This window comes from Indicator indicator, chromosome 10 (assembly GCF_027791375.1).
Source record: "Indicator indicator isolate 239-I01 chromosome 10, UM_Iind_1.1, whole genome shotgun sequence".
NCBI lineage: Eukaryota > Metazoa > Chordata > Aves > Piciformes > Indicatoridae > Indicator > Indicator indicator.
The window spans coordinates 559,637-585,164 of NC_072019.1; the positions used below are offsets into that span (position 1 = coordinate 559,637).

General features: G+C 51.8%; 2 protein-coding genes across 3 annotated transcripts; one reads left to right on the top strand and one right to left on the bottom strand.

Annotated features, from left to right (window-relative positions):
* Window positions 1–772: 772 nt before the first annotated feature.
* On the bottom strand, window positions 773–14,086 carry TADA1 (transcriptional adaptor 1). The gene is made up of 8 exons (XM_054384288.1): window positions 13,993–14,086; window positions 13,651–13,742; window positions 12,503–12,568; window positions 8,654–8,751; window positions 5,288–5,497; window positions 4,130–4,281; window positions 2,437–2,599; window positions 773–1,212 (listed from the first exon to the last, which is right to left on the bottom strand). Exons 1-8 carry the CDS (start codon window positions 14,064–14,066, stop codon window positions 1,060–1,062), a joined length of 1,008 nt encoding a protein of 335 aa, XP_054240263.1. The 5' UTR covers window positions 14,067–14,086; the 3' UTR covers window positions 773–1,059.
* A 161-nt stretch (window positions 14,087–14,247) lies between these two features.
* PRDX6 (peroxiredoxin 6) lies at window positions 14,248–24,259 on the top strand. 2 transcript variants are annotated; one of them, XM_054384111.1, is made up of 5 exons: window positions 14,248–14,346; window positions 16,223–16,379; window positions 21,059–21,391; window positions 22,184–22,330; window positions 23,607–24,259. In XM_054384111.1, exons 1-5 carry the CDS (start codon window positions 14,255–14,257, stop codon window positions 23,736–23,738), a joined length of 861 nt encoding a protein of 286 aa, XP_054240086.1. In that variant the 5' UTR covers window positions 14,248–14,254; the 3' UTR covers window positions 23,739–24,259. The 2 variants fall into 2 exon arrangements, with proteins under 2 accessions (XP_054240086.1, XP_054240087.1); XM_054384112.1 differs by having other exon boundaries at window positions 21,059–21,205.
* Window positions 24,260–25,528: the final 1,269 nt, after the last annotated feature.

The window sequence follows — 25,528 nt, forward strand, 5'->3', positions numbered from 1 at the left end:
GTTGCCTTTCCCAGCTTCTTCATAATCCAAAAATGGGTTTCTCCCAGCCCTGGCACTGCCCCTTGCTGTGCCCAACCCCACAGCACTCCCCACTAGGGGATGCAGGGAAGCCAGGAATGCAGTTGATAGCTGCACAGCCCCTTGCTACAGCTCTGGGCCAGTATCAACACTCTTGGGGGTTACAAGAGAAGCTAACTAGGAGGAAACATCAGGAACCTGCACACTCTCCAGTCCTGAGGGTGCAGCAGAGAAGAAACTGCATGGGAAGTGGAAAAATGACAGCTCTGCTATCCAAATACTTCCCAAACAGAGGAGAACTATGAGCTTCTCCCCTCATATTCCCCCAGAGGAAGCTGTTCCAGTTCTGCTCTCTGGAGGCACAGTAAGGCAAGTCATCCTTCAGCAGGTGCCTCCACACGTCTGATTAAAACCAGGTAAGACAGGAATTAAGACACTTTAATAGAATCCTCCTGTTATAAGCTGCCTGCTCCCTTCAGCATCCAAGGAACACACAGGTAGACAGCAGAGCATCCAGAACACAGCAGCAGAGTTTCCTCTTTCACAGTGATCTGCATGGCCCACCACATGGAGAGGTGTGACTGAGAGGGGAGGGCAAGGAGGCAGATCCCAGGTCCTCACAAAAGAAAACACAAACACACTTTATTTAAAACCAACTCTTTCCAGGTGCTCACAAAAGAAAACAAGCACACTTAATTTAAACCCCACTCTTTTCCACTCTCACATTTATTTTTCCTAAAAAATAACAAAACACCCAACAAACACCACAGACACACACACCCCACCCAAACCCCAAGTCTTTGCAAACAGATCTTTTGTTTCTCCCTTCCAGCTCAGTGGGATTGCTGCACACACTCCACAGCAGGTGCCTCTGGGGAGGCAGAGGAGTGTACCACAACTCAGTCATATTTCCATAGGAAAAGCTGACTCATAACTTACATCACCCTTGCAATATTGACACAGGTCTGTAAGAAGCACCTGAGTGTCAGTTCCAAGGAGCACCACCAAAGCCACCTGAGGCCTGCATCCAGCTGCCCATCTCTAGCAGAGCAGAAGGCCTTCCTTGGCTGCCAAGCGCTGGCGGTGGATTTTATCTTGCTGTAGCTCCTCGTGGTTTGGGTGCCAGAGTTTCATGACAATCCTCTCAATGTTCAGAGCATAGACAGTGTGAGCAGGGATAACTTCCTTGTGCACCTGGAGATTGGAAGACAGATGGTAGGAAACAACTTTCGTTCTTTCAAATTGATTTTCTCATATTGCCTACTGAATCATAGAATTATCAGGGTTGGAATGGACCTTCAGGATCAGTTCCAACCCCCCCTGCCATGGGCAGGGACACCTCACACTACAGCAGGTTGCTCACAGCCGCATCCAGCCTGGATGCAAAAACCTCCAGGGATGAGGCTGCCACCACCTCCGTGGGCAACCTGTTGCAGTGTCTCATGGGGAAGAATTTCTTCCTAGCATCCAATCTGAATCTACCCACTTCTAGTTTTGCTCCATTCCCCCTAGTCCTATCATTACCTGACACCCTGAAGAACCTCCCTCTGCTATGGGATGGTCAAGAAAGCCATCCCTGCAGAGCAGGACACAGGAGGGCTGCAACTGGGCAGCATCGCCCCAGCAGCCAGCCCACAACAAACACCTCTTACACCATGGTAAGGAGGTGGTCACTTTGCTCTCACAGTGACAAAGAATGATTTGTCAAAAATCTTAAAACCAACTCTGACTAAACACTGGATGAATGTTTGATTGCAGCTGTTACAGTGGAGGGTCTGCCTCCATAACCTTGAGACAAAATCCCAAGGCCTGTTGACAACAGAGACCAGGGAGAATTTCTTGCTGCTAATATTAGCTGATCAAAGTAACCTGGATATCCCCCAAGTTGCCAGAGAGGGAGGGAACCATGGGCATACACCTCCATAGGGTGCATGCCTGTGGTAAGCTCATGGAGCTTACCTTAGACACTCCCAAGGGCTAACTCAATGCATGAGCCTGCACATCAGGACCCTTAAGGAGCCAGGTGGAACATGAGCATTAAGAAGAGACATGTCAGGCAAGTCATTTTGCTGCATCACTGTCAAAATCTCAGTCTAGTTCAGTTCTGATACAGTCACTGCAGTCTTGCTACAGAGGAAGAGTTGACACTTCTGACAGAGCTGTAAGAGACAGGGATTTCCTCACCAGCTCTCTGACCAAGGGGAGCAGAACAGGTGTTTACATATGAGCTGACTGTATGTTAGCCACTACCCAATAGCAGGAACAAGTCAGAGCCAGAGAGCTGTGAATGAGAGGGAAAGAAGGACACAGAATGTAGGAGAGGAAATCAAATCCCCCTCCGTGCACGTTAACCAACACTGACACCGACAGCCAGGACAACGCTGCCTGCACTGTGACAGTATCACCTGCCCAACGTACCTGCAAGGCCTCAAAAAGGTCATACATGTTCACTGGAGGCAGGGATGCTGGCAAGGTGTCTCCAGAGCACGCCAGGAGTAGAGCTGCCTGCTGCTCAGCATCATCAGGCAGGGGCTGAGGAGCCAGACTCTGGCTGGCTGATGGCGTCACGCAGCTTGGAGGGCTGTAGACAGAGCAGGCAGTGAAACCTCCAGTCAGGAAAACAGCACCAGCTCTGCAAGGCACACACCAGGGGCTTGGCCACAGGGTTGGATTTTCTGTATTGGCTGACCTTGCCCACATGTACATAGAATTACTTTGGCTGTAATTATAAAGGGTTTAAAATTTCTCTAATACAAATAGCACAAACCAATCCTCAACATGCTTAACCCTCAAACCTACTTAGCAGCTCCTGTTATTTCACAGAACCATAGAATTGTCAGGGTTGGAAAGGACCTCAAGGATCATCCAATTCCAACCCCGCTAGCCAAGGGCAGGGACACCTCACAGTAGTTCAGGTTGCTTACAGCCGCATCCAGCCTGGCTGCAAAAACCTCCAGGGATGAGGCTGCCACCACCTCCCTGGGCAACCTGTTCCAGTCTCTCACCACCTTATGATAAAGAACTTCTTCCTAACATCCAATCTGAATCTACCTACTTCTAGTTTTGTTCCATTCCCCCCAGTCCTATCACTCCCTAAAAAGTCCCTCCCTAGCTTTCTTGTAGCCCCCTTCAGATACTGGAAGGCCACAAGGCCTATCCAGACTGAACAGCCCCAACTCTCAGTCTGTCCTCATAGCAGAGCAGCTCCATCCCTCTGCTCATCTTCGTGGCCTTTCTCTGGACTCCTTCCAGCACCTCCAGATCTTTCCTGTGACAGAGGCTCCAGAACTGGACACAGTGCTCCAGGTGGGGTCTCAGCAGAGTGGAGCAGAGGGGAGAATCACCTCCCTGGCCCTGCTGGCCACACTTCTCTTGCTGCAGGCAGTAGCTTCTATCCAGCATGACAAAAACCTGAAGGCACCCACAACATTAAATGGCAAGACATCAGCTGTTAGGCAGAGCTGTTCAGTGTGGATTGCACTGGCAGTGCTATAATCAAATCTTAAACCACCCACAACCTCCTGTCAACGGTTAGAAGCTGCCACAGACAAACACCACTGGCTTCTCATACACACTCTGCCAGACGCACAGCCCAAGCTGTTTTGACACTGAGACACTGGAAAACAAGATGACCTTGAAGCTCTGCTACCTGGAAAGGCACACCAAGGAACCATAAATTCGTTTGTGTGCAGGAAATGACAGGATCCTGCAGGTCCTCACTGACATTTCACTCCTACGCCACAACAGTGGTGTCCCAACAAAGGCAGCAGTTTCCCTGAGAGCAGCACAATTCTTGCGTCGCTCACTACGGCTTCCAAAATCCAGCAATTACTAAGGACATTCAGAGGCCTAGGGGTCACCTTCATAAACTGACAGACAAGCACAGCAAGGGGGAGAGACTTAACGTGGTCCTGAACACCACTGCTGAGAAGTCCTCATGTTCTCCCTCCCTGTTCAGGTGTACAGCTCTCTGTACCAATGCCTTCTGAGCGTGAAAGCTAAAGACCAGCACAAACAGATGCTGCTGAGTAAAAACAAGAAAGAGAAACTCAACCATGGAGTAACTCTGGGAATAGGCAAATAGGTGAGCAGTGTGCCCAGAGCTCCTTACCACTCGATTAAATTGTTATAAGCAACAACACTGTTCTTCAGGTAGGGCTGAGGGCTGACGTTGCTTCCGAAGGCATACTTGAAGTGGCCATCTCTCAGACGATAGGCCTTCCTCCTGGATATCACAGAGCTCAGGATGTCCTTCAGGTGGTTCTGCAAGGGACAACAATCTCACCACACCTGCTGATTTACTCATTCCACAGAGCCATGCCCATGAGCAGTGCCTCACCCAATGGCAACACACAGGCAGTGCTCCTACGACTACAAAGATCCAAGCACATAAGGGCACCAAGAAGAGGACAATTACAGCAGGTTTCAACTGATGCAGCTGAAGATAGAAAAGGTGGCACTGTGTGAGTGCTGTCTGATCAGCCTGTGCACTCTGCTGTATCATGGGATGCCCTGGCTCAAACATCAAAAGACATTTCCTAAATGCTAGGAAATCCCCAACCTCTGCTCTCTTTGATAGATGAGTTAAGAGATCTCATAACTGGCAGTAGATGTTCCACTGGTGCTGAAACACTGGCCCTAAAACTGCAGTGGAAAACTATTCACTCTGCTTTTTCAGACTGCTGAGTTGCCTGAGAAGTGCTAGAGAAGCAAATGTCTGGATTGAAAAACAAAAACAAAAAACTCCAAACAAATAAAAAAGAAACATCAGACCACAGCTTCTTAATTTGGCCTCACTCCAGGCTGACCTCCAGAAAGCCCTCTACACATCACCACTCCAAGCAATAGCTGTGTCACTCCTGGGCAATACACTGCTGACGGCCAAAAGCAGCAGCAGCAACCACTTCACCTGCAGGCACGCCCCAGCTCTGTCACTTCACTTCCCTGCCAGACACTTGTGCCTGTAACAGATTACTTCCTTATAGAACTGTTCAAACTGGAGCTCCTGCTCTGACCCTGCTTTTAAGTGACAGGAATAACATTTTCCAAAGCAGTCACTTGATCATGCCAGGAAGCCTTTGTGCTTCAGAGTTAACACTTGCAAGACAGAAATCCAAGGCTTCACATCTGATGCCACAAATGTGGGAGCCCTTTGCTTCTAATCTTACTCCTCCTGAGGCAACTGGGCAATTAGAGAAGCAGTTTCCCCTCCTCACTGAGGGCTGCTACCCTCTGCTGCACACAGCACTGCTGCCCAGCCCAGCCTCACCTCCACAGCAAACACCACTGCGGTCACTGCCTCCTCTGTGACATTGTCCAGCCCATGCTCATAAGCAGTCACAATCATCCTTCCTTCCAGCTGGCCACGTGTGGGAAGCATCATGGTGTGAGAGCACAGCTTCAAATCATCATCTTCCTGAGGATCCTTTGCCACAAACTGCTGGGCTCCAGACAGTGGGTTCTGAGGCTGGAATCGGTGCTGTTATGGGCACAAGATTAGAGCATAAGAAGATAAATACTTGGGTCAGACACTTTGGTTCAAAGCCAAACATTCCTTCTCTAATCAGAAAGCAAACACTATAAAAGCTTATCACAGCACGACAAGCACTGATATTCCTCACCAGGACACTCTCCCAACTCACCAATGACTTGTGGCTGAATAAATTTCCATGACAAGGCTGGAGCCCTCTTGTTAAGCAGCCCATGAACTCATCCAGCAGCACCACCAACCACCTAAACTTTGGGGACCAACAACAGCCTGCAGCAAGAAATCCTACAGTGCAACAACACAGCACATGAAGAGTCACTTCTGCTGCTTTGCTCTGCACTTCCCCTCTGCTAGACCCACAATGCTCCTCTAAGTGTCAGATGTGGTCAGTCACTGTCCCTTTTCTCTCTGGTTAACACTATCCAGGCTGGTGATTCACAGAACAGAATCATGGAATGGTTTGGGTTGGAAGGGACCTTAAATATCATCTAGTTTCAACCCTCCTGCCATGGGCAGGGACACCTCCCACCAGCCCAGGTCACTCAAGGCTTCATCCAAGCTGGCCTTGAACACCTCCAGGGAGGGGCGTTCACGACCTCTCTGGGCCACTTGTTCAGTGTCTCACCACCCTCACTGTCAAGAATTTCTTCCTCACCTTCAGTCTAAATCTGTCCCTCTTAAGCTTCAATCCTTTCCCTCTCACCCTAACACTACAAGCTCTTGTAAAAAGTCCCTTCCCAACTTTCTCCTAGGCCCTCTTCAGGAACGGGAAGGCTGCTATAAGGTCTCCCAGCATGACTTCATGGACTTGGATTTCGCAGTCACCTCCTTCTGCTGAAGAGTTCTCATCTATTCCCTTCTGCCTTGCATAAAAGAGGGTATTTTTACTTACTACAGTTTCCATCAAGATTAAAAACTATGATCCTAAGCTTGTGAGATTGATTCTTATGCTTCCTTAAAATTTTTAATGCAACAACTTAGCCAAATTCCAGCTCTGAATTTCATACTCTAGTCTCCCCTGTACTGCTGAGCAGCCATTGATTCTGGGATGGATTGTGGCTATTTTTCAGAACAGACCCAGTTATTTGGGAGAAAAAAAAAAAAAAAACAAACAAACGAGCATCATAGAAGGAGAATTCCTATTAGAAGGGGCCAAACCTCACTTCCCAGCCCACAGGCATTCCAGCACAATTCCCTTGCTGTGCTGGTGTCCCAAGCTTGTGGTAGCTACCAAGAAGCCTCAGACTCCAGTAAAGGGAGGGAAAAGGCAGATGAAAATGGCTGATCCTTAAATTCATATGAGTGCTTGGCCCAGCCTCAACTCACAAGGGAACAACATGGCCCTGGCTCATCAGACACCCCCACAGCTCCTATGCCTCAACTCTCCAAGCCACAGGTCTAGTGGTTCTTATGGGACACCAAAGCAATCACATACTTCAAATATAAGCAATGACTATACATCAAGGCAGACTTCTCACATCTCAGTTCCAGGAGAGGAAGTGGGGGCTGCTTTATTCAAAGGACTGTAAGGCATTGAACTCAGAGTGAACACCAAGCAACCCATTAAGGATGCCAAAAGCAGGTTTCCCTCCCTGTAATTCTGAGGGCTTATTTTTTCATTACAGGAAAGCTACGAGCCTGTATGTTTGGACAAAAAAAAAAAAAAAAGGCCTTCCAAATGTAAGCAGGCTCTCCTAAGAGGAATGTGGTTTGGAAGAGCAGAAGCCAGTGGTAATGAATCTGTGGTTATTCACAGCTGCTAGAAAACATCAGGAAAATACCAAGGCAGCTCAAATTCACACTACTTAGGAATTCCATCAGTAACAGACAAGCCTGTTAATCCTAACACACTTCATACTATGCTTACTGCCAATAACTCCAGGAACGTGTGTATAAACACAGCCGAGAAAAGTGGGACCTGAGTAAGCCAACATCCAAGGTTTCCATTACATCATGACCTGCTTCTCCAACTCTTCTCTCCTCACTACTGAAAAGTTACAGTGAGTGTTGAAACAAAAGGAGAGCAGACTGCCATCACTGCAGCTGGGAACACTGCAAAGCCTTCCAGCAGTTTCTGAATACAAGCAGGTGTCAAGCTGGACCCAGGCCCTCTGGAGCACACAGCTGGTGCCTAAGTAGGGCCCCTAGAAAAGCTGCAAGCACTTTGGCTAAGCCAAGGTAACCTCTCGCAGCACAAGAGCAGGAGGTTTCCCATGCCCACCTTTTCCATCCCCTTCTTCCTCTGCACTGGCTTTGGCATTCATCCAACCTCAAGGAATGCTGATCTAGCTGAATAACCCAGCAAGAAAAACTCGGGTTTGGGGGCTTCTGTTGGTTAGTTTTCTACCTTGGCAGAGGCCTGAACCAGACCCCAGTGTCTTCAGACACCTGATACACCTGGCTCCCAACAAACTGCCAATCCATGTTGGTTGAACCATCTTATCAAACCCCACTCCTGGAAGACACTCCCCCATCCTGGTCCTCTTTCACAGCAGGCCCCATCCACACTGGTCTGGCAGCACAAACACCTGCAGAACAAGCATGTGACAGTGGCAGTTGATGCCCAGAGCCTTCACTGCAGAGCAAACTGGATCTTGGTGCATTTCTCTGCCAGCTACCAGAAGCCACCATCTTTGAAAAGCTTCTTCAATTCTGAAACAACTTGACCCTCTAAAAACATTACATCCAAGGAACACCTTAATGCTAACACTTCAGATGCAGAGTCCATGAAGGGGATCATATAAACACAGAATTCTGCCCAGGTTCCCTTTTGCTTAAAGAATTCAGGATGCAACCAAGAACATGGAAGGTGAAAGAGACTATGAAAGACCCACTCCAGTGTTACAGAGCTAAACCTACCTCTCATCAGTCCCTGGAACACAAACTTTGGCAACTTTGACATTTAGGCAGTCTTCCATGGATTCTCTAGTGTCTAGCAAAGCTGTGTCACACTGCAGCCTGTCTCCCAAGAGCCTTCCACAAGAGGCAGCAGCCACTAACCCCCAGCTCTTTCCCTAGTCCAGAACTCAACCTGGACGTACACCATTGCACACTCATCATCCCTAGTGATAACAAAAAGCACAGGCTGTGCAAAGCTCCTCACCCTCAACAGGACAGAGACATGACCCCCTGACCATGCACACTTACATCAAACTTCTGTCGAACTGAAGAGATCTTCTTCTTTCCTTTGGGTTTTCCAGGCTTAGCTGCAGAGCCACCTGGCCATGGCAGAGATCCAGCACCTTCTACAAACAGAAAAGAGAAAACCCTACTCAACAGTTGTTGCTGATTCAGGACCAGGATGAACCTACTCACACAGGAAAACCTTTAAAATTTGGCACCCAGCTAAGCCTTTAACCCAATATTAACAGCCATGGCCCAGAGGAAGGACTCATCAGGGAGGATGCTCTGGGCAGTGCTTCCCTTCCATTGTTAGCCTCTTGCTACCTGGGCTCACTCAAGACCCCATCATTTTAGTAGATGTTTCTGTCCACATACCACACAAAAACCCAGGGCAGAAGGAGAGAGAGAAGCACAGCCTCCAAGGAAAGGGACAAGGAAGGAGCATGCCACTTGTCCCATGAGGCAAAGAAGCAGGAGCTTGCCCAGAGGGAAATTCTCCTCCCACCAACTCCTGATGAGGTCAGATGCTCACCAGCAGGATCAAGCAGCCTGACTCATCACATCTGCCTGTACTGCTGCCCACCATCTTTCACAAGCTCTGTCCTGGACCCTTGTCAAACATCACAGCTGATCGTTCTTGTTACACTGAGGTGAGAGGAGAGGGGGAAAGAACTGCACAACCACATCCTAATAATCACACAGCTCTTGGCAAGGCCAGCCTAGCAGACTGCCTGCCAGTGCATTTACAGGAGCTGTTGGCAATTCCTTCAGGTACACTGAAGGTCAAGCCAAAGGATGTGCACATGCTTGCTGACAGGGGATGAGAAGTGCAACCCAGACCCTGGACAGCCCTCTCGTGGCTACAGAGGCAGCCTCTGCTTAGTGTCACCAGCATCCTCCTCCCTCAGTGCTGCACAGCAAGTGAGCACTCTCATTCCTTCAGGGCAGAGCATGCCTTGTGCTGTGGTCCCTGCCTGCCTCCTGGGAGCTTGCTCAGCTCAGCTCTGAAGGTAGTTCAGTTGCTCCAAAGTGGAGGCTGGAGCTCTGCTGCCACGCAGTGCTGAGAGCACTGTGATGTTTCAGACATTCCACTGCCACATTGGAGCCAGCATTTCCCACTTCCTCTGCACATGGACAAGAGGTGACAGCAGCCAGCTCACAGTTCACCATGCTGAAGTTGTCCAGCTGCAGGCACATTCACTGAGCACCACAATCAGTTGTGGTTCCTCCCTGTTATGCAAGTTGATGCATCCCAGCACCAGCTTCATGCCCACCTCCAGCTCTCCCAATTATGTCTAATTTGCTGTAATCAGGAATTCATAAACTCAGTTGTACTACTTGCAGGAAGTCCTTGGCTATGTGGAGCTTCCCACACGCATGGCTGTTCTTTGCCATGGAAAAAAAAACCCAAACAAACAACAAACCAAACTTCTAACACATGACTAAGGTTCACGATAAACCACAGGATTCAGAGGAAATTTTGGAATGGTCAGCTGATTAAGAAGTGGTTAAAAACACCCTACACACACATGCAGGTGGCACATTCTCCCTATTAAAAAAAAAAAAAACCAGAAAATTTCCTAAGAGGTTTAGTTACATCCTCTTGGTGAGGTAGAAATCAAGAGCCTATGACAAACCCTGTTGTCAAAATCCACCAGTCAGAAGAAATGGAAAGATAATAAACAAACCCTCCTCAAAAATCCTAAAGCTGGTGTCAGTCACTGCAATATTGCAGCAGAGGCTTTAACAAAGGCATGTGGGAAAGCACCATGGACAATCACCTCAGGGACCACTCTTATCCTTCATCAAGATCTCAGGACTTACATCTGAGCACCTATCAAAATACTACTTCTTCTCTCAAGATGTTTTGCTATTTACAGCTAAGACCTTTCTTCCTCCTCCCCTCCTCCACAGCAGGCCAGACCCCTTCTAGGTAGGGGGATATTAGGTGTGTTAAGGACAGACATAAAAGCTAGCTGGCCCATTTGAAAGGTTTCAATAAAAGTACATCTCTCTAGGTTGCAACCTCACCCCACCCCAAGCCCCTCCTCCTTGCCCAAAGCCCCACACAGCTCCTCTGCAGCCTCCCTTACAGAAGCATCCCCAGCTAGCTGTGTCACCAGGTGGCAGAGACAGAGCAAGTGGAATGAAGAGAGACAGCAACACCAAACATCACCCTTCCACCTGGCAGGGTATAACAGACATATTTTTTTTTTCCAGTAAGAAATAGCACTTTAAAGATGGTTCTTCCCCCTTTGTCTCTCACACAGAAGTGGAAAGTGCATGTGTCAGTAACCCTTGTGATGTTGTGCTAAGGGCATCAAGGACACCTCTTTACAGTTACTTGTTTCCACGAATCATGAGGTAAACACCTTCTGCTCCAGCAGCAGAGATAAAAGCCTATTAGCTTTCCACTCTTACATGGGGAAACATCAAAAAAACACCAAAAACCATCAGGTGTCAGACTGGCACCTAGAGGGAGAGAAAGAAATCTCAACAGCTGGCATTCCACTCACACTGCACTTTCCTGGGCTTGCATGTACAATCTGCTACAGCACACACAGCTGACTGGGGAGATCTGCCATCTGTGACCCTGAAAGAGGCATCTCAGTGCAGATCAGCTCCAACATCGTTGGAGGACTCTGAAGTATTCTGAGGTGAACAAAACAGACTCTGGAAGAGACCAGCAGCATGTACTGTTAACTGCAGAGCACAAACCCATATCCTTAAGAAGACACACCTGATTCAGCTGAGTATTTTTTAAGCTAGCTTATGGGCACAGAGCCAACAAAAGCCTACCTGAAAGCACTGGAGGTGACCAGCTGCCAGCACTTGGTACAGCCACTGGTCAGCCAGCATTCCATTACTCAGACACTAGTCTGTGAAGCACTACAAAGAAGATCTCCTTCAGGTAACAGTCACAGGGGAGTGCTGATCTTGTGCTTTTTGATAATCCAGCTGTAACTACTCCAAGTCAACAGCAAGGAGCAGCAAGGTTTAAACATAAATCTTCTGAATTACACAAGTATTGACCTCTAAAGAGAATGAGTCTGGGACTCAGCAGGTGTTAGTAAAGCTCAAGAGCAAACAAAGCCAGTCTGGAGATGAAGGAGGTCACCATTTAATTAGCACAGCTGCTGCTGTTAAGGACCAGCTACAACAGAAAAAGCTCTAAGTATCCATAAATTTTGCACTTTTTCTTTCCTCAAGCTACATCAGGTACCCTAACTAACCACAGGAACTTTCTCTTCTCAAAAAAACCCTCATCTCTCAGGTCTCAGTCCAGAGCTGTAGCCATTTGCTCTTCCTTACTACACAGTAGTTTCATATCTTGAATTGCAGCTCATCTGTCCTTCCTACCAGATTTCTGGACTGGGAGTTCTAGAACAAACAACCTGATGACAGTCAAGCTAAATGCTTACTAAGTTAAAAGGTTAACTATCTACAGAAGGTTGGGTTAATTTGACATAGCTGAGTAAAGACTCACTGTAAACATTCCCAGTAAGCATTCATCTATCAGATATGTAGCTGATTTCAAGATCAGTCAGCAAAATCCAGCTCCCCAAAGTGATAAGCCCAGACTATCACCAAATTCAGAAGAGAGAGGACACAGTAAGCAAAGCAGATCAAAGACAAAGCAGCATCTCCTTAGACATGTCAGCTCACAGCACAGACCTAATCCAGAAGCCAAGCCACCCCACCCAGCAGTCTGGCATTAGCCACAGCTTCTTTATAAGAGCACCTCTGCTGAAATCAGCTGCATCACTAATTGCTACCCTTCTGCCTGCATGGCAAAAAGAACATGAGCACTAAGGCTCAGAAAATCAAAGCACCATTAACTGATTGTTTGCAGTGAGGCTTCTCAGGACTTACCTGGTGCAGAAACCAGGATCTGGCACCGGGTGAGAATGGCCAGGAGGAAATCGTTGTGAGAGTGGACTGTGCAGAGACAGACACATCATTAGCAACACATCAGCACTCAGAGACACCCCCTCCAAGTGCTCTTAGAGCAGCTCACTGTGCCTTTCCACAGTTGTGCTTCTCCCCACCTGCTTAGCTACCACTTTTTTTTTTTTTTCTCCTGCTGGCCGCAGAATCTGCTACTCCCACACTGACAAAAAGGATGCTACAGAGGGCATGGAAACAAGTGAGGTCACTGTTTATTGTGCCACACACACAAATCCAGCACGCAAGATGAAACGCCTAGTGCATTCAGCCAGTCAGAGGGCATCGGCTGCTGCCCCTGCCACACCAACTTCTGTTAGCAGGGCTTCTGGGTTTGCTACAAACGGACCACTAGGAGCCAGCCCTGTAAGGTGAAGTCAACAGGTTCTACATACAATACAACTTCCTCACAAGAGGGTTACTGGAACACAGAGTGAGTGATTACACGTTAGAAAGAGCAAAGATGAACTTCATAAGGAGGTTCAGGATACTCTTTGGCTCGTAAACCCCAAGTGAAAACAATCTCACTGGCCTTCCCTGCAGGGACAACAAACATGGAAGTCATGAGTCCCCACAAGGCTCTCAGCAATGCCAGCCAACGTTTGCAGACCCACAAAGAGGTGAGGATAAAGGAATCTCACCCTTCAGCACCCCGAAGACCAGGGAGGGGGACCTGCCTACTGCAAGATCACCTGGCTGTTTCAGCTACAATACCTGTTCAGTCCAAAACAAAGGGACAGTGCACCATAGAAAGGACTGCATCTCCATGCTGACATAAAAGGGAAAAAATTAAAAGCTTTTCGGTGCTAGAACAACATATTTTATGTTTTAGCATATTTACAGAATAATAAATTGCCTGTCAGTGCCAGGGCCACGAAGTGACTTCCTCCAACAGGCCAGGGTACCTCCCACCTTTTTAACTCTTCTTGCTACTTGATCCTTGGCCGTTCTTACTTCCCTCACAGAAACTTACCCATTCAAGAGGCAACACTCAGCAGGGAGGAGGTCCCCCAGGCCTGGCAGGGGCAAGGTAGCGTTAAAGCCGGCAAGAAAACAAATACAAGATGGTTTTTTACCATTGTCTTGCGTGAGAAGCCTGCGTGCTTCCAGGTCAAACTCCTCCTTACTAATCTTTTGCTTGAACCAGAGCTTCAAGTTGGCCCAGTACCTAGGGAAGAACGGGAAAAGTGCTGACACCGAACGAAAAGCTTTGCTCCTAATCCCACTGCCTCCCTCCACCAGCTCATAGGAGCCGGGGCCCGACCAGACCAGCGCTGAGTTTTCCGCGCAGACAACAGTACAAACGCGCGGCCCTTTGAAGACCAGGAGAAGATGAACACACAACACAGGCCAGGCCCGGCCCAGCCTGCCCCCCACCTCCGCGGATGCCTGGCCATGCCCCCATGCCCCGCACTCACTGCTTCACGTTCTCGCCCAGCGCCTCACTCAGGCTCTTCTTGGCCGCCTCTAGCTCGCTCACGTACGTCGCCATGGCCCCCACCTGACAGACAAGCAGCGAGACCGCCGCAAGGCTTGGCGGTAGCCGTAAAGCGCGGCGGCCGCACGTCACGTCATGTCACGGCCCGCTCGACCCCGCCACTCACGGGGGCGTGGCCGTGCGCATGCGCAGCGGGAGGGCCAGGTTGGGAGCGGGGGGAGTGCGGAGCGGGAGCTGCAGCCATGCCGGGCCTGCTGCTGGGCGACGAGGCGCCCAACTTCGAGGCGGAGACCACGCAGGGACGCATCCGTTTCCACGACTTCCTGGGAGACTCGTGAGTACCGGGATCGGGAGCGCGGGGAGCCCTCGGTATTCGCTGGAGCCGGTGGTGCGTGGGGAGCAGCAGGGGCTCGGCGCGGGGAGTTAGGACAGGAGGTGACCCTGGAGCCGGCCCCGAGGGGGCAGGAGGCGCCCACCGGGATCGGTCCCCACGGGTCGGTTGTCCAGATCCAGCCACTGTGTTCGTGATCCCGGGCACAGGGAGCCAGGGGTTTGCTTCCAGAGGAACAGGCGGGTGAGTGATAGGTGCGAGCCCGGCTCGACCCTGCAGGCTGTGGCGCTCCCGCGGGCTTCTCACCGGCATGGGGAGGTAGGGCTGGGCCAGTCCGTGGCATGGGCTTGTTCCATACCCGGGTTCGAGATGGGAGACTCCCCTGGAAACGGCAGAGCCCAGGAAAGGGCAACGCCAGGGTCGCCAGGGCAGCGCTTAGTCAAGGCCAGTCCCGGAGGGCAGCTCGTATGTCATGCTTTGTGACCGAGCCCGGCGTGCGGAGGAGATCGAGCACTGGAAAATGGTTTTGGTCCCTTCTGAGCCCGAGGTGCAAAGCCACAGCCCTCCAGGCACCATTCCACACAAAGCCCATTGCTCCACTTCTGTCACAGGCAGGAGGGTGCTGGCACAGTGTGCGCAGGACTCGCTCCCGGCAGCGCTGGCAGGCTTGAATCAACACTTGAGCACACTTCTGGCAGGGCTGGGAGCTGGGCACATGGGCAAAAAAGAACCCTTGTACCGAGAAAATGAGCTACAGTACTTCCTAAAACTGCCTGTTCCAACCTGACCACCCATATGAGACCTTTCTTGGCCAGCTTCTATGCAGTTGCTGTCTGCCTTCTTCTCAAGTAGTATACTTGTTGTGTAAAGGGACTTGCAGCACGGGTGGGCAGGTAGCTGTCCTATAGCTGCACAGTGAGCCGAGGCAATTGCATGGCTCTGGCAGAGCTGCAGGGTGCCTCACTTGATCCCTCCAGCTTTGGCCCCAGCTGCTGTGCCATGCAGCTGTATTCACTGAGCTCTGGGGGCCAGGCAAAGGGCAGTGCAGTATGCCCTGTGAGTGCTGAGTTGAACAATGGTGGGACAGGATCCTGGCAGGGAATGTTAGGTGCTGGGGGTGGCTGTGTGTTAGGCTCTGTAAACTCCTGAGAGCTGGGAGCCCTTTTGCCATAAGCCAACTCCCTGTTGGGCTACACTGTCATTCTTTGTGCACTGGCTACCTTGCCTGTGCAGTAGGGTGGTTGGTATTTGCCTGCCCTAGAGACTGCAAAACCACAGATGGGAAGCAGTGGCTGTGCTGTTAAAACTGTAGCCATAACACGATGTTAGCTCCTGGCCTCCCCTGTTCATTCTTATTTTCCCTGTAAGTTTGGCAGCTCAGGGCAGCAGCTAGGTTCAGGTTTGGTTGTATCCTGTTTGTTTCAGTTGCATGATACACATGGGTGCTTCTCCTCATGGTGGTTGATGAGGTACCTAGGACAGCAAATCAGTAGTGATCTCTGCAGTAACGTGGCTGGCAGGTTGGCATCTACCTCCCCTCACACATGTGATCTCTGGGGTTCCAAGTGTACATGTGGCTCCCCAAGCTTCCTAACGTGTCTGCCTTCATGTTAAGAACCACAGGCTATTTCAGTATCCCATGTGGGACCCCAGGGGGAGGGAAGAAGCAAGGCACAGGGATTTTCTCAGAGCATGGTGGATGGGGCTTGTGCCATGAAGGCTTTCAGTGACGGGGAAAGAAGAGTTCCCAGGACAGGATTTCCACCTAGCAGAGAGATGAGCTGCTCCCACACAAGCCCCCATGCAGTGCAGTCTGTACAGTCTGCAGGACAGACTGGAATGACATCTTGCCCTAAGCCATCTCCTGCTCTCCTTTCAGATGGGGCATCCTCTTCTCCCACCCCCGGGACTTCACTCCTGTCTGCACCACAGAGCTGGGCCGGGCAGCCAAGCTGGCGCCCGAGTTCCAGAAGCGCAACGTGAAGATGATCGCCCTCTCCATTGACAGTGTCCAGGACCACCTCTCCTGGTGCAAGGTAGGCAGTGTGGGGAGGCACAGGGGGAACTTGCACTGCTGCCCATGCTCTGAAGGCCAGGGGAAAAGCCCACACGGAGCAGAGCAGAGGCTCAGAACTGCGTACGCTGAAATTCAGAGCAGGGACGGGAAGGTCTGCGGCGTCCTTATGCAGCACTTCATACAATCCAGGGCACTCTATGCACCCACATCTTGAAACAGGTATCCTACAGAGACCTGAAAGGGTAAAACCTAATGTGAAGGTAGTGCCAAAAATTCAGGGAAAGGCAGTCTATCCACAGGCCCTCAAGAAGTTCTGCAAAAAAGCAGAAAATGAAAGGAGGCATCAGAAGCGAGCAGGCAGTCTTCAAAGGGTGCAATTCATGCCCAGGCAGGGAAAAGAAAGCAGAGAACAAATAGGGGCATGTTGAACATAAACCACAACTATGAGAGTGTTAAATACATACCCATCATGAGGGAGTACAAAAAAAAAAAAAGATGGGAATTAAATAGCTTGCTGCACATGAAAGGAACTAATGGTCAACTTTAAACACAGCCTCAGCCATGGTGTGCTGCCAGGGACCCATGACTTCAGGCTCACAGGTGGTAGAGATGTAAAATGAGCACTTCAGGTGTGGCCAGACCATTAAAACCCCTGGGTGAGCTACCTGCCTCTTTCTTTGCTCTTAAAATTGGGGATGTTCTTCTGTGTTTCCCAGGGGTGAGACATGCATGCAATAAAGGGTGGTAAAGGTGAGGAATTGCCACTCTCAAACACTGCTTCATGACCAACTGGCTTTAGGAATTACCTAACTGCCACGTTGCCTAAATTAACCTTCGTGCCTGAGTGGTGCATGGCTGATGTCCCACTGAGCCTTAGAAGGGCCTGGAAAATCCCACACCAGTAAATGGTGTGCTGGTCAGATTGGCTGAAACCTTCCAGTCAAACCAACAGCTAGCATCCCATTAGATGTAACAGAGTTTGGGTCATGCTTTGGTCAGGGAGTCTCATCTCCTGGTTGGCTGAAGCCCTTTGCATGACTAGAGGGGACTGCTGACTACCAAAGTCAGGGGAATCAGCTGTGTGGAGGGCAGGCTCCTGAGCAGGGCACAGGAGGAAGTGGTGAGCTCTTCAGGGTGTGCAGGAATGCACGGGGCTCAGCATACTCATCTGGAACAGAGGTGAACAGAGCCTTTGCTCTTGCAATTACTCAGCATAACCTCAGGTGGAACCAGGAAAAGATGCAGCCTCTTGGATGCTGACTGGTGGGAAGTGGGGTAGCACCTTTGGAAAAGCTTCCAGAGCAGATGTGAAGAGAGACAGAGGGAAGTGGTCCAGGCTGTGGTGAGCTCTCTGTCAGGCTGGGAGAGGCTGCAAAGGGTGCTTTGGAAATGTCAGTTCAGCACCTGCCAAAAGGAAAGCTCTGAAAGTCCTCCAGAGCCAAAGATCCAATCAGAGAGGACAAATCCATCACAGACTGGAGTCTTCCATGCAGCCTGTGTTTGAAATTGTCCATCTCCCAAACTGCAGGGCAACAAGAAAAGGTGCGGAGGGAGAACAAAGCTGCCTGCAGATCTGGGCAAGCTTGTTTCAGTGCAGAGCAGCTGGGGCTCTGTAGCCTGGGAATGGGAGTATGTGTCAGGCTGCAACACGACGAGCAGTGTGGGGAGCAGGGAGAAGCAATGAGTACAGCACAGTGGAGGACATTAGAGGACGGGGATGTGATTTCTCTGCTCTTAGGCCCTGCCCATGCATGTGATCCTTTGTCCCTGGCAAAGCCAAGAAGAACTTAAGATAATACAGAGAGATAAAGAGATGGATTAGGAAGGCAAGTGTTAGGGCCTGCCACAAGTCTGAGAGTAGGGGCAGTGTACCCCAAAGGTTCTTCTGCCCAGAGCTTAAAGAGACACCAATCTTGGTAGAAGCTGCTTGGCTGGGCATTCAAGAGACGCTAGCCTGGGATCTAGAAACTGCAATGTCCTTCACCAGATAGGAACTCAGAAAGAAGTCCTTGGAGCAAGCAAAAGTTTGGGCAGTCCTCTCTGTGTGATGCTCCTTTACACACCTGTGCTTTCTCTTTAGACAAAGCTCCTGGCAGTAGTGAGAGGATGGGGCTGTGTTCATCTGGAGCACAGGCTGTGAGGAAGCGAGTGGGCAGGAAGGATGAGTGAAATTCTGCGTGAAACAGCAAAGAAACTTCTGCTTACCTTGCTCCAAATTGCAGTGGGCAGAGGGAGCCTGGGGAGGGATCAGAGTATAGCCAATAATTTTCACATCACTTTGCTCAGCTCTGCTTTCCTAGCCAAAGATGCCACTGCTGTCCTTAGTCATCCCCAGCCAAGAGCCAGAGGCTTGCTCCAGCACTCAGAACAAGCCTCTAGCTCAGGCATGGACTGGTCCCAGTCCCCAGTCCATGCACTACTGAATGCATGAGCTCCTGAAGCAGGGATGACTGGCAATGTGCTGTGCATGCCAGAGGAGGTTTCAAGGTTCTCTTTGGTCACTGATGGCTTCACTTGGATGAGTCAAGGGTGAATAAATCACTCCAGTGATGCCTGGTTTCAGCTTGGACTCTGGGAAGAAATGTAGTTCAAGGAGTGAGTCTTGGGTGTCTCATGACAAGATAGGGTGGGGTTTGTGAGGCTGTTTCACAGAGAGATGCCTGGGTCAGGAAATTCCATGCCTTCTAGAACGAGTTCCAGGCCACAGGATTCAGATACTGCTTCCCAGAAGCTCTCTTCATCCCCCAACCCCCACTCTGAAGGCGTGAGCAGGCTGTGACTCTGACTTTCTACAACCTCCTGTGACTGTAGGGCATTCAGAAGCATTTTGCCTGGGCTGGCCTCTGTGCTTTCCTTCCCTGCCGTGCTTTGACAAGGCAGATCTGCAGCAGAACAGAACTGCTTCCTTCCTTCCAAAGCAAGCCTGACTACAACCAGCTGAGATAAAGAGCCCTTTCTGCAGGGCAGTGCTGGCTTAGAAAGCACTGGGGAGAAAACAAGCAAAGAGAAAAGCTGGAAAGGAAACAGCTTGCCACATGTGCGCCACTTGACCTGCTTGCAGCATCCTGAGCAGCCAGAGCAGGGTTGCAGCCCTGCTCATCACTACCATCAGCCTAGGAGGGCCGAGGAGTGGTGCAGGGCCTGCTGCTCCTGCTGGCATGGTCTGAGCAGCAATGGGCAGCGCCTAGAGGCAGCACTTCCAACTCTGTCCTCCCTGAGCAGGTCCCAGCCTTTCCTCCCACGTTCAAAGCTCAGGGAAAGCTGAGAGTTGTGCATTGGCATGATCAGCTCAGCTGATAACACAGCACAGAGGGGCGTGGGAGCCTTGCATCAGTGCTGGAGTTCTGTCCCTCTGCAGCATAAAGGGGATGGAAGGAGCAGGCAGCTCTGTTGTGGGGCAGAGACTTTGGATTAAACTTACTTTACTGCTGGCAGCTGCTCCTCTTCTGCTGCCTTGAGCAGGCTCCACCCAGCCCTGCTGTGGCTCAGCGTGACCTGTCTGGGTGGTATCACAATCTACAAAGATAACTTAAAATGCTTTGACCAAGTCCAGGCTAGATTCAGAGACGCTCAAAATAACAGTTTCCCTGTTCTCTTACTGGGAGAGGGTTGAAAAAGAAACAGCTGTGTTCTCAGGGAAAAGTGGCTAAATCCCCATGTGTCACTAGCATGGGCAGGACTTTCCCACTTCTCCATACCCACTGCCAGACAAAGCATCAGGTCCACAGGCAGAGGTGAGCGACAGGTTGTGAGCACAGACAGCCTAGCAGCTAACCTCTAAGAATGAGGCAGAGTCCAGCCTGGCATGAAGGTTTCTGGTTTATCATCAAGTTTCTGGAAGCACAGAAGCTTCTAGAAGGCCAGGAGACCCTGCCCATGCTGTCCCAGCCTGAGATTTTGGGATCAAGCAAGTTGAAAGCTCCAGTAGGGCAGCAGGAAAGCTGCCTCACAGAAGAGGACCTGGGGATGCTGGTTGACAGCCAGCTGAACGTGAGCCAGCAGCGTGCTCAGCTGGCCAAGAAGGCAAACAGCATCCTGGCCTGCATCAGGAACAGTGTGGCCAGCAGGAGCAGGGAAGTGGTCACACCCCTGTGCTTGGCACTGCTGAGGCTGCACCTTGAATACCAGGTGCACTTTTGAGGCCCTCACTAGAAGAAAGATATTGGGGTGCTGGGGAGTGTCCAGAGAAGAGCAAGGAAGCTGGTGAAGGGTCTGGAGAACAGTCTGCTTAGTCTGGAGAAGAGAAGGCTGAGGGAAGACCACAGCTGCCTGAAAGGAGGTTGGAGTGATGTGGGAATTGGTCTCTTCTCCCCAGCAGCAAGCGATGAAATGAGAGGAAATGGCCTGGAACTGTGCTGGGGAGGTTTAGACTGGATATTGGGAAAAACTTCTTTACTGAGAGAGTGGTCAGGCACTGGAACAGGCTGCCCAGGAAGGTGGTGGAGTCACTGTCCCCAGAGGCATTTGAAAAACGTGTAGATCTGGCACTTCAGGACAGGGTTTAATGGCTGTGGTGGTGTTAGGTCAGCAGTTGGACTTGGTGACCTTAGAGCTCTCTTCCAACCGCCACAGATCTGCTGAAGGTGTTTCTGCAGGGCCCCCTGCGGGCCTGAACAGAGGCCTCCCTGCCTGGCCTCTGTCTCCTCTGTGGTGCCCACACCAGGGAGCAGGAGCATGGCACTGGTCTTGTGCCCGCAGGACATCAACGCCTACAACGGGGAGCAGCCCCGGGAGGCACTGCCCTTCCCCATCATCGCCGACGCCAAGCGGGAGCTGGCTGTGCAGCTGGGCATGCTGGACCCCGACGAGAGGGACAAGGATGGCATGCCCCTGACTGCCCGCGTGGTGAGTACCTGGCACTGCCGCCGGCCTGCCCTCTGCTGTGGGGCTGGGCATGCTGGACCCCACAAGAGGGTCATGCCCCTGACTGCCCGCGTGGTGAGTACCTGGCACTGCCGCCGGCCTGCCCTCTGCTGTGGGGCTGGGCATGCTGGACCCCACAAGAGGGTCATGCCCCTGACTGCCCGCGTGGTGAGTACCTGGCACTGCCGCCGGCCTGCCCTCTGCTGTGGGGCTGGGCATGCTGGACCCCACAAGAGGGTCATGCCCCTGACTGCCCACGTGGTGAGTACCTGGCACTGCCGCCGGCCTGCCCTCTGCTGTGGGGCTGAGCTTGAAGGTGGGGACAGCTCCCCTGGATGGATATGACCGTCTTCAGGAGCTGGGTTGACTTTCTAGGGCTAAACCTAGCTAAAGCTGGAGGCTGGTGCAGTGCTGGACTGCTGGCAGTGGCTCCATCCTGCTGTTGCTGCCAGCTCATGGTTTGCTGAAAACGACCCTGAAAGACACAGGGGGTGGAACTTTGAAACCTAGTCGTGCCTGACCTAACAGAGGGGACAAAGCACTTGGTTCCTCTGCTGGACTTTGCCCCTCCCCTCCCCTCCCGTGCTTGCAGTAGAAGGGTCTGCTTGTGGCTCAAAGATCACAGGTTCACAGGATGTTAGGGGTTGGGAGGGACCTCCAAATCATTGAGTCCAACCCTCCTGCCAGAGCAGGACCATAGAATCTAGAGGAAGAAACTTTTCAAGCAGCAAAACAGACTAGCATTGGAAGCAGGAGATCTCAGAGCAAACATGTTCCCTGGTCCTGGGCATCACTTGTTGCTTTAGGAGGTGCCCACCACGACATTTCCCTTGTCCCAATACCTTCAGTTAAGCAGGCTACTTTCCAGGAGAGGGAGGAGCAGAGGGCTGAGCAGGTCCAGCAGGGCAGTTGGACAAACATCTTCTGCCCAGCCCCTGACCCTGTCTCCCCTGTGCTCAGGTGTTTGTTTTTGGCCCGGATAAGAAGCTGAAACTCTCCATCCTCTACCCAGCCACCACTGGGAGGAACTTTGATGAGATCCTGCGAGTGGTGGACTCCCTGCAGCTAACAGCATACAAGAAGGTTGCTACCCCTGTGGACTGGAAGGTGAGGAGGGAAGCAAAGCTGACAGCTGGGCACTGAAAATGTGCGTTGAAACATTGACTGGCCTCCCTTGAAGGAGGGACCCATGGGGTGGGGAAAGCTGCTGAAGTCCTGGGATAGGAGGTAGATCCCAGCTTGGGCCCTAGGGCTGCTGCAATCTGGAGTCAGCCATAGGAACCTCCCATCCCTGCCCTTGGTCCCTGGCGCCAGTAAATACTGGGCTTGGCTCTTCTGGCTATCAGTACTTGAGTGTTGGGCCAAGGCAGGTCCTGCCCTTGCTGTCCATGATAAGGAAGGGCACTGCCAGCTGTCAGTGTGTCAAAGTCAGCGAAGCAGCAAGCCTGGGGCACCCCCTCCTGGGCCATCTCGATGATCTACTGCCTTTTAGCCAGTATGGCACAGCTCCACTTCGGCCAGCACATACACAGATGAATCCTATCCTCATGGCAAAATACTGACTGAAGTTGCTTAGTTGTGGCCGTTATTTACAACCCTCAGAAACAGTTTGGGCAGCCAAGGTAAAGCAGGAACAAGCAGCACAGTCTGTGTTTCTGCAGCCCAGAGAGCTGCTCAGCTCGTGGACCTGCCCTGCTGCTGGCTTCAATGCTGTGACTGGGGAAGCCTGCCTGTCTGGAGCCAGAGGATGCACTCCTGCTTCTGCAGGGTGGCCTGGAGAAGTCCTCCTGTGTGCTGAGGCAGGACCATGCTCCCAGAGCATTGTCTCAAACAGTATGTCCCATAGACACAAGCCTTGGAGGTTGGGCTGAGCATACAAACTGCAGCTTCAGTTCCTGGGGCAAAGCAGAGCACAGAAGCAGCCTTGCCTGTGTCTCTTGCAAGGTGAGCTTCCAGTGGTACGAGGCCAGCTCACCTACCAGCCCACCTCCCAGGGAAACACAGCTTTCCCTGGGGCTTGAGCCAGCACCACCTGTCCAGGGGCACCTGACAATAGGACTCAGTAAGCAGAGGCAGCCAAGCTGTGCTCCCTGCTACGTTGTAGAGATGCCCAAATCCCCCTCCTGTTTCTCCCTGCTCCCCTGGGAGAGCTGTGGGGAAGAGCTGGGCTGTGGGATCCTGTTGTCAGGGCTGGCAGACAGCATGGCCCTTAGGACATCACCCACACTGCCTGGTGTAGCTCCCACGCAGTCCTCAGTGCCAGCTCCGGGCAGAGCTGCAGGGGATGTGTGCAGGGCCAAGTGTCACCTGCCAGCAGGGACGTGCCACCCGCACGGAGCCCGCCAGCTGCTCTCCCACCCTCATGGTTCCCTTTGCTCCCCAGCCCGGTGACAGCGTCATGGTTGTGCCTACCTTGGCTGACGAGGAAGCCAAGCAGCTCTTCCCCAAGGGAGTCTTCACCAAGGACCTGCCATCAGGCAAGAAGTACCTGCGCTACACCCCGCAGCCCGAGTGAGCAGCTCTGCCCGGCCCCCCGGGCAGCCCCAGCCTCCTGCCCCTGGCACCGCACCAGCAGCAGCCTCCTGCCCTACACCGGAGCTGCACCACGATACTAAACCAGTGCTCCCCATCCCTTTTGTCCCCTCCAAACCAACCCCCTGGGTGTTCTCTTACCTTGCACAGCCCCACAGGGAAGAGGTTAGGCCAGAGGGGGCTGCAGGGCTCACACTATGGAGTCTCTCCTGCTTGGCACTGGCTGAGCTTTTCCAGGGGGTGTGGTGAGAAACACGGTGCCAGCAGCCAGGCCCAGGAGGGGTGCCCTGCTGGGCTCACACCTCCTGTCAGGGAGCTGCAGGGACTCCAAGCTGCTGCCTGCCTTCTGGAGCAGCCATCACTAACACGTTAACACCTCTGGTCCCATGTGTAGTGAAGAAGCTGCAGAGCCAGATCTCACTTGTGCTGCTTTCTCATCTCATGCTGGAAGGGAATTGTTTGCAGGTTTTATGGAAGAGGGAATAGGGCAAATAAACATTATCTCTCCACTGCCTCTGCTGCTGTCCATGGCACCCTGCACCATTCACTTTGTTCCCTGTGTCCGGCAGCCAGGATGCATGTCCATGGGGGATGGCAGCTGCACAGGCTGCACTCGTTCTGCCTCTCTGCGTAAGGCACTTTGCAAATGCAGGTGGTGCCAGGGCACACAGTGTCAGACAAGGCAGCAGAGCCCAGAGCTGCCTCTGCTCCCTGGCAGAGCCTTGGTGATGGCAAGGAGGAAATGCCTGCTCTGGGAACATGCCTCAGCCTGGCCTGCTGTTAGCTGCAGTGTGGGGGGTCCTACCCTGCCTCTCGGGGCATGAGCAGGCAGGATAGAATCTGTGTGAACTCCTCCCTGCTCTCCTGCAACTACACCTCAGGGACCTGCCAGGAGATGGGCAATGTTTTAATAAAACCCTGGGAAGGAATCTTGCTCCCCAAATGGCTCACAGGCTGTCTGCCAGCAGCCCTGGGTACCCAGCACAGTCAGCAGCATTCAGAGGGGCAGCTGGCTCAGGGCACAGACACACCCACAGCAAGCAGGGCTGCTGGTTGTGGTCAGCAAAGCACTGAACGGCAGTGGGCAACCCTCTGGCATCCCACAGACCCTCATCCTAGAGCAGCACCCACACCCAGCTGGGATGTGGCCTATCAGCCCTCAGCGTGCAGAGCCACTGGCTTCCCCTAGCAGCCACTGCTGTCCTTCACCCTGCCCTGCAGGCCAGGCCACCCTGCTGGGGACAGCCTTCCCCCACCGTGGCTGTGTTTCACAGACCTCGCTCTCTCAGTGCCAAAACAAGTGTCTGTATTAATACTTAAATTGCCTCCAGGAGCTATACAGCGAATATTGGGATCCTTCCCCAAGTCACTTAAATCCACCTTCATTACAAAATCCTGCATTATCCCCAGGTATTATTTATACTATGAGAAGCAAAACTCTGGTCTCTGGGTTGACTTTTGTCACCACTCTCATTCTGCAAGAAGTGAGAGCAGAATCTGCAATCTCAAAGGGAAAACAATCTCTTTTCTGTGTAGCTTTTCAGCCTTATCAAGCTTGGCAGCTTCCCTAGTTCCCCAGGCTGGGCTGCATGAGCTTCCTGGGTTTCTCTCTGTTCCATCAGCACACAGTCCTGGCCTTGATGTGTTTGGTGGGTACGATGTGGTTTCCCAAGGTAAAGAGGACTGCCTCCCACCCAAAGCTTTCCCACCAACTGTATTCTAGAAGCTTGAGGAGACAGCCTCACAGCAAGCTTTGTGCCAAGGGGGAAGGGA

Excerpts from the sequence above, each read along its gene's own strand:
- TADA1 (XM_054384288.1), bottom strand. The coding sequence starts at position 14,066 with ATGGCGACGTACGTGAGCGAGCTAGAGGCGGCCAAGAAGAGCCTGAGT. Across the intron at positions 8,752-12,502 it reads GATCCTGGTTTCTGCACCAG|AAGGTGCTGGATCTCTGCCA; the intron begins GTAAGTCCTGAG and ends TTCTGTTTGTAG. Across the intron at positions 1,213-2,436 it reads ACCTTTTTGAGGCCTTGCAG|GTGCACAAGGAAGTTATCCC; the intron begins GTACGTTGGGCA and ends TCCAATCTCCAG.
- PRDX6 (XM_054384111.1), top strand. The coding sequence starts at position 14,255 with ATGCCGGGCCTGCTGCTGGGCGACGAGGCGCCCAACTTCGAGGCGGAG. Across the intron at positions 14,347-16,222 it reads CACGACTTCCTGGGAGACTC|ATGGGGCATCCTCTTCTCCC; the intron begins GTGAGTACCGGG and ends CTCTCCTTTCAG. Across the intron at positions 21,392-22,183 it reads TGCCCCTGACTGCCCGCGTG|GTGTTTGTTTTTGGCCCGGA; the intron begins GTGAGTACCTGG and ends CCCTGTGCTCAG.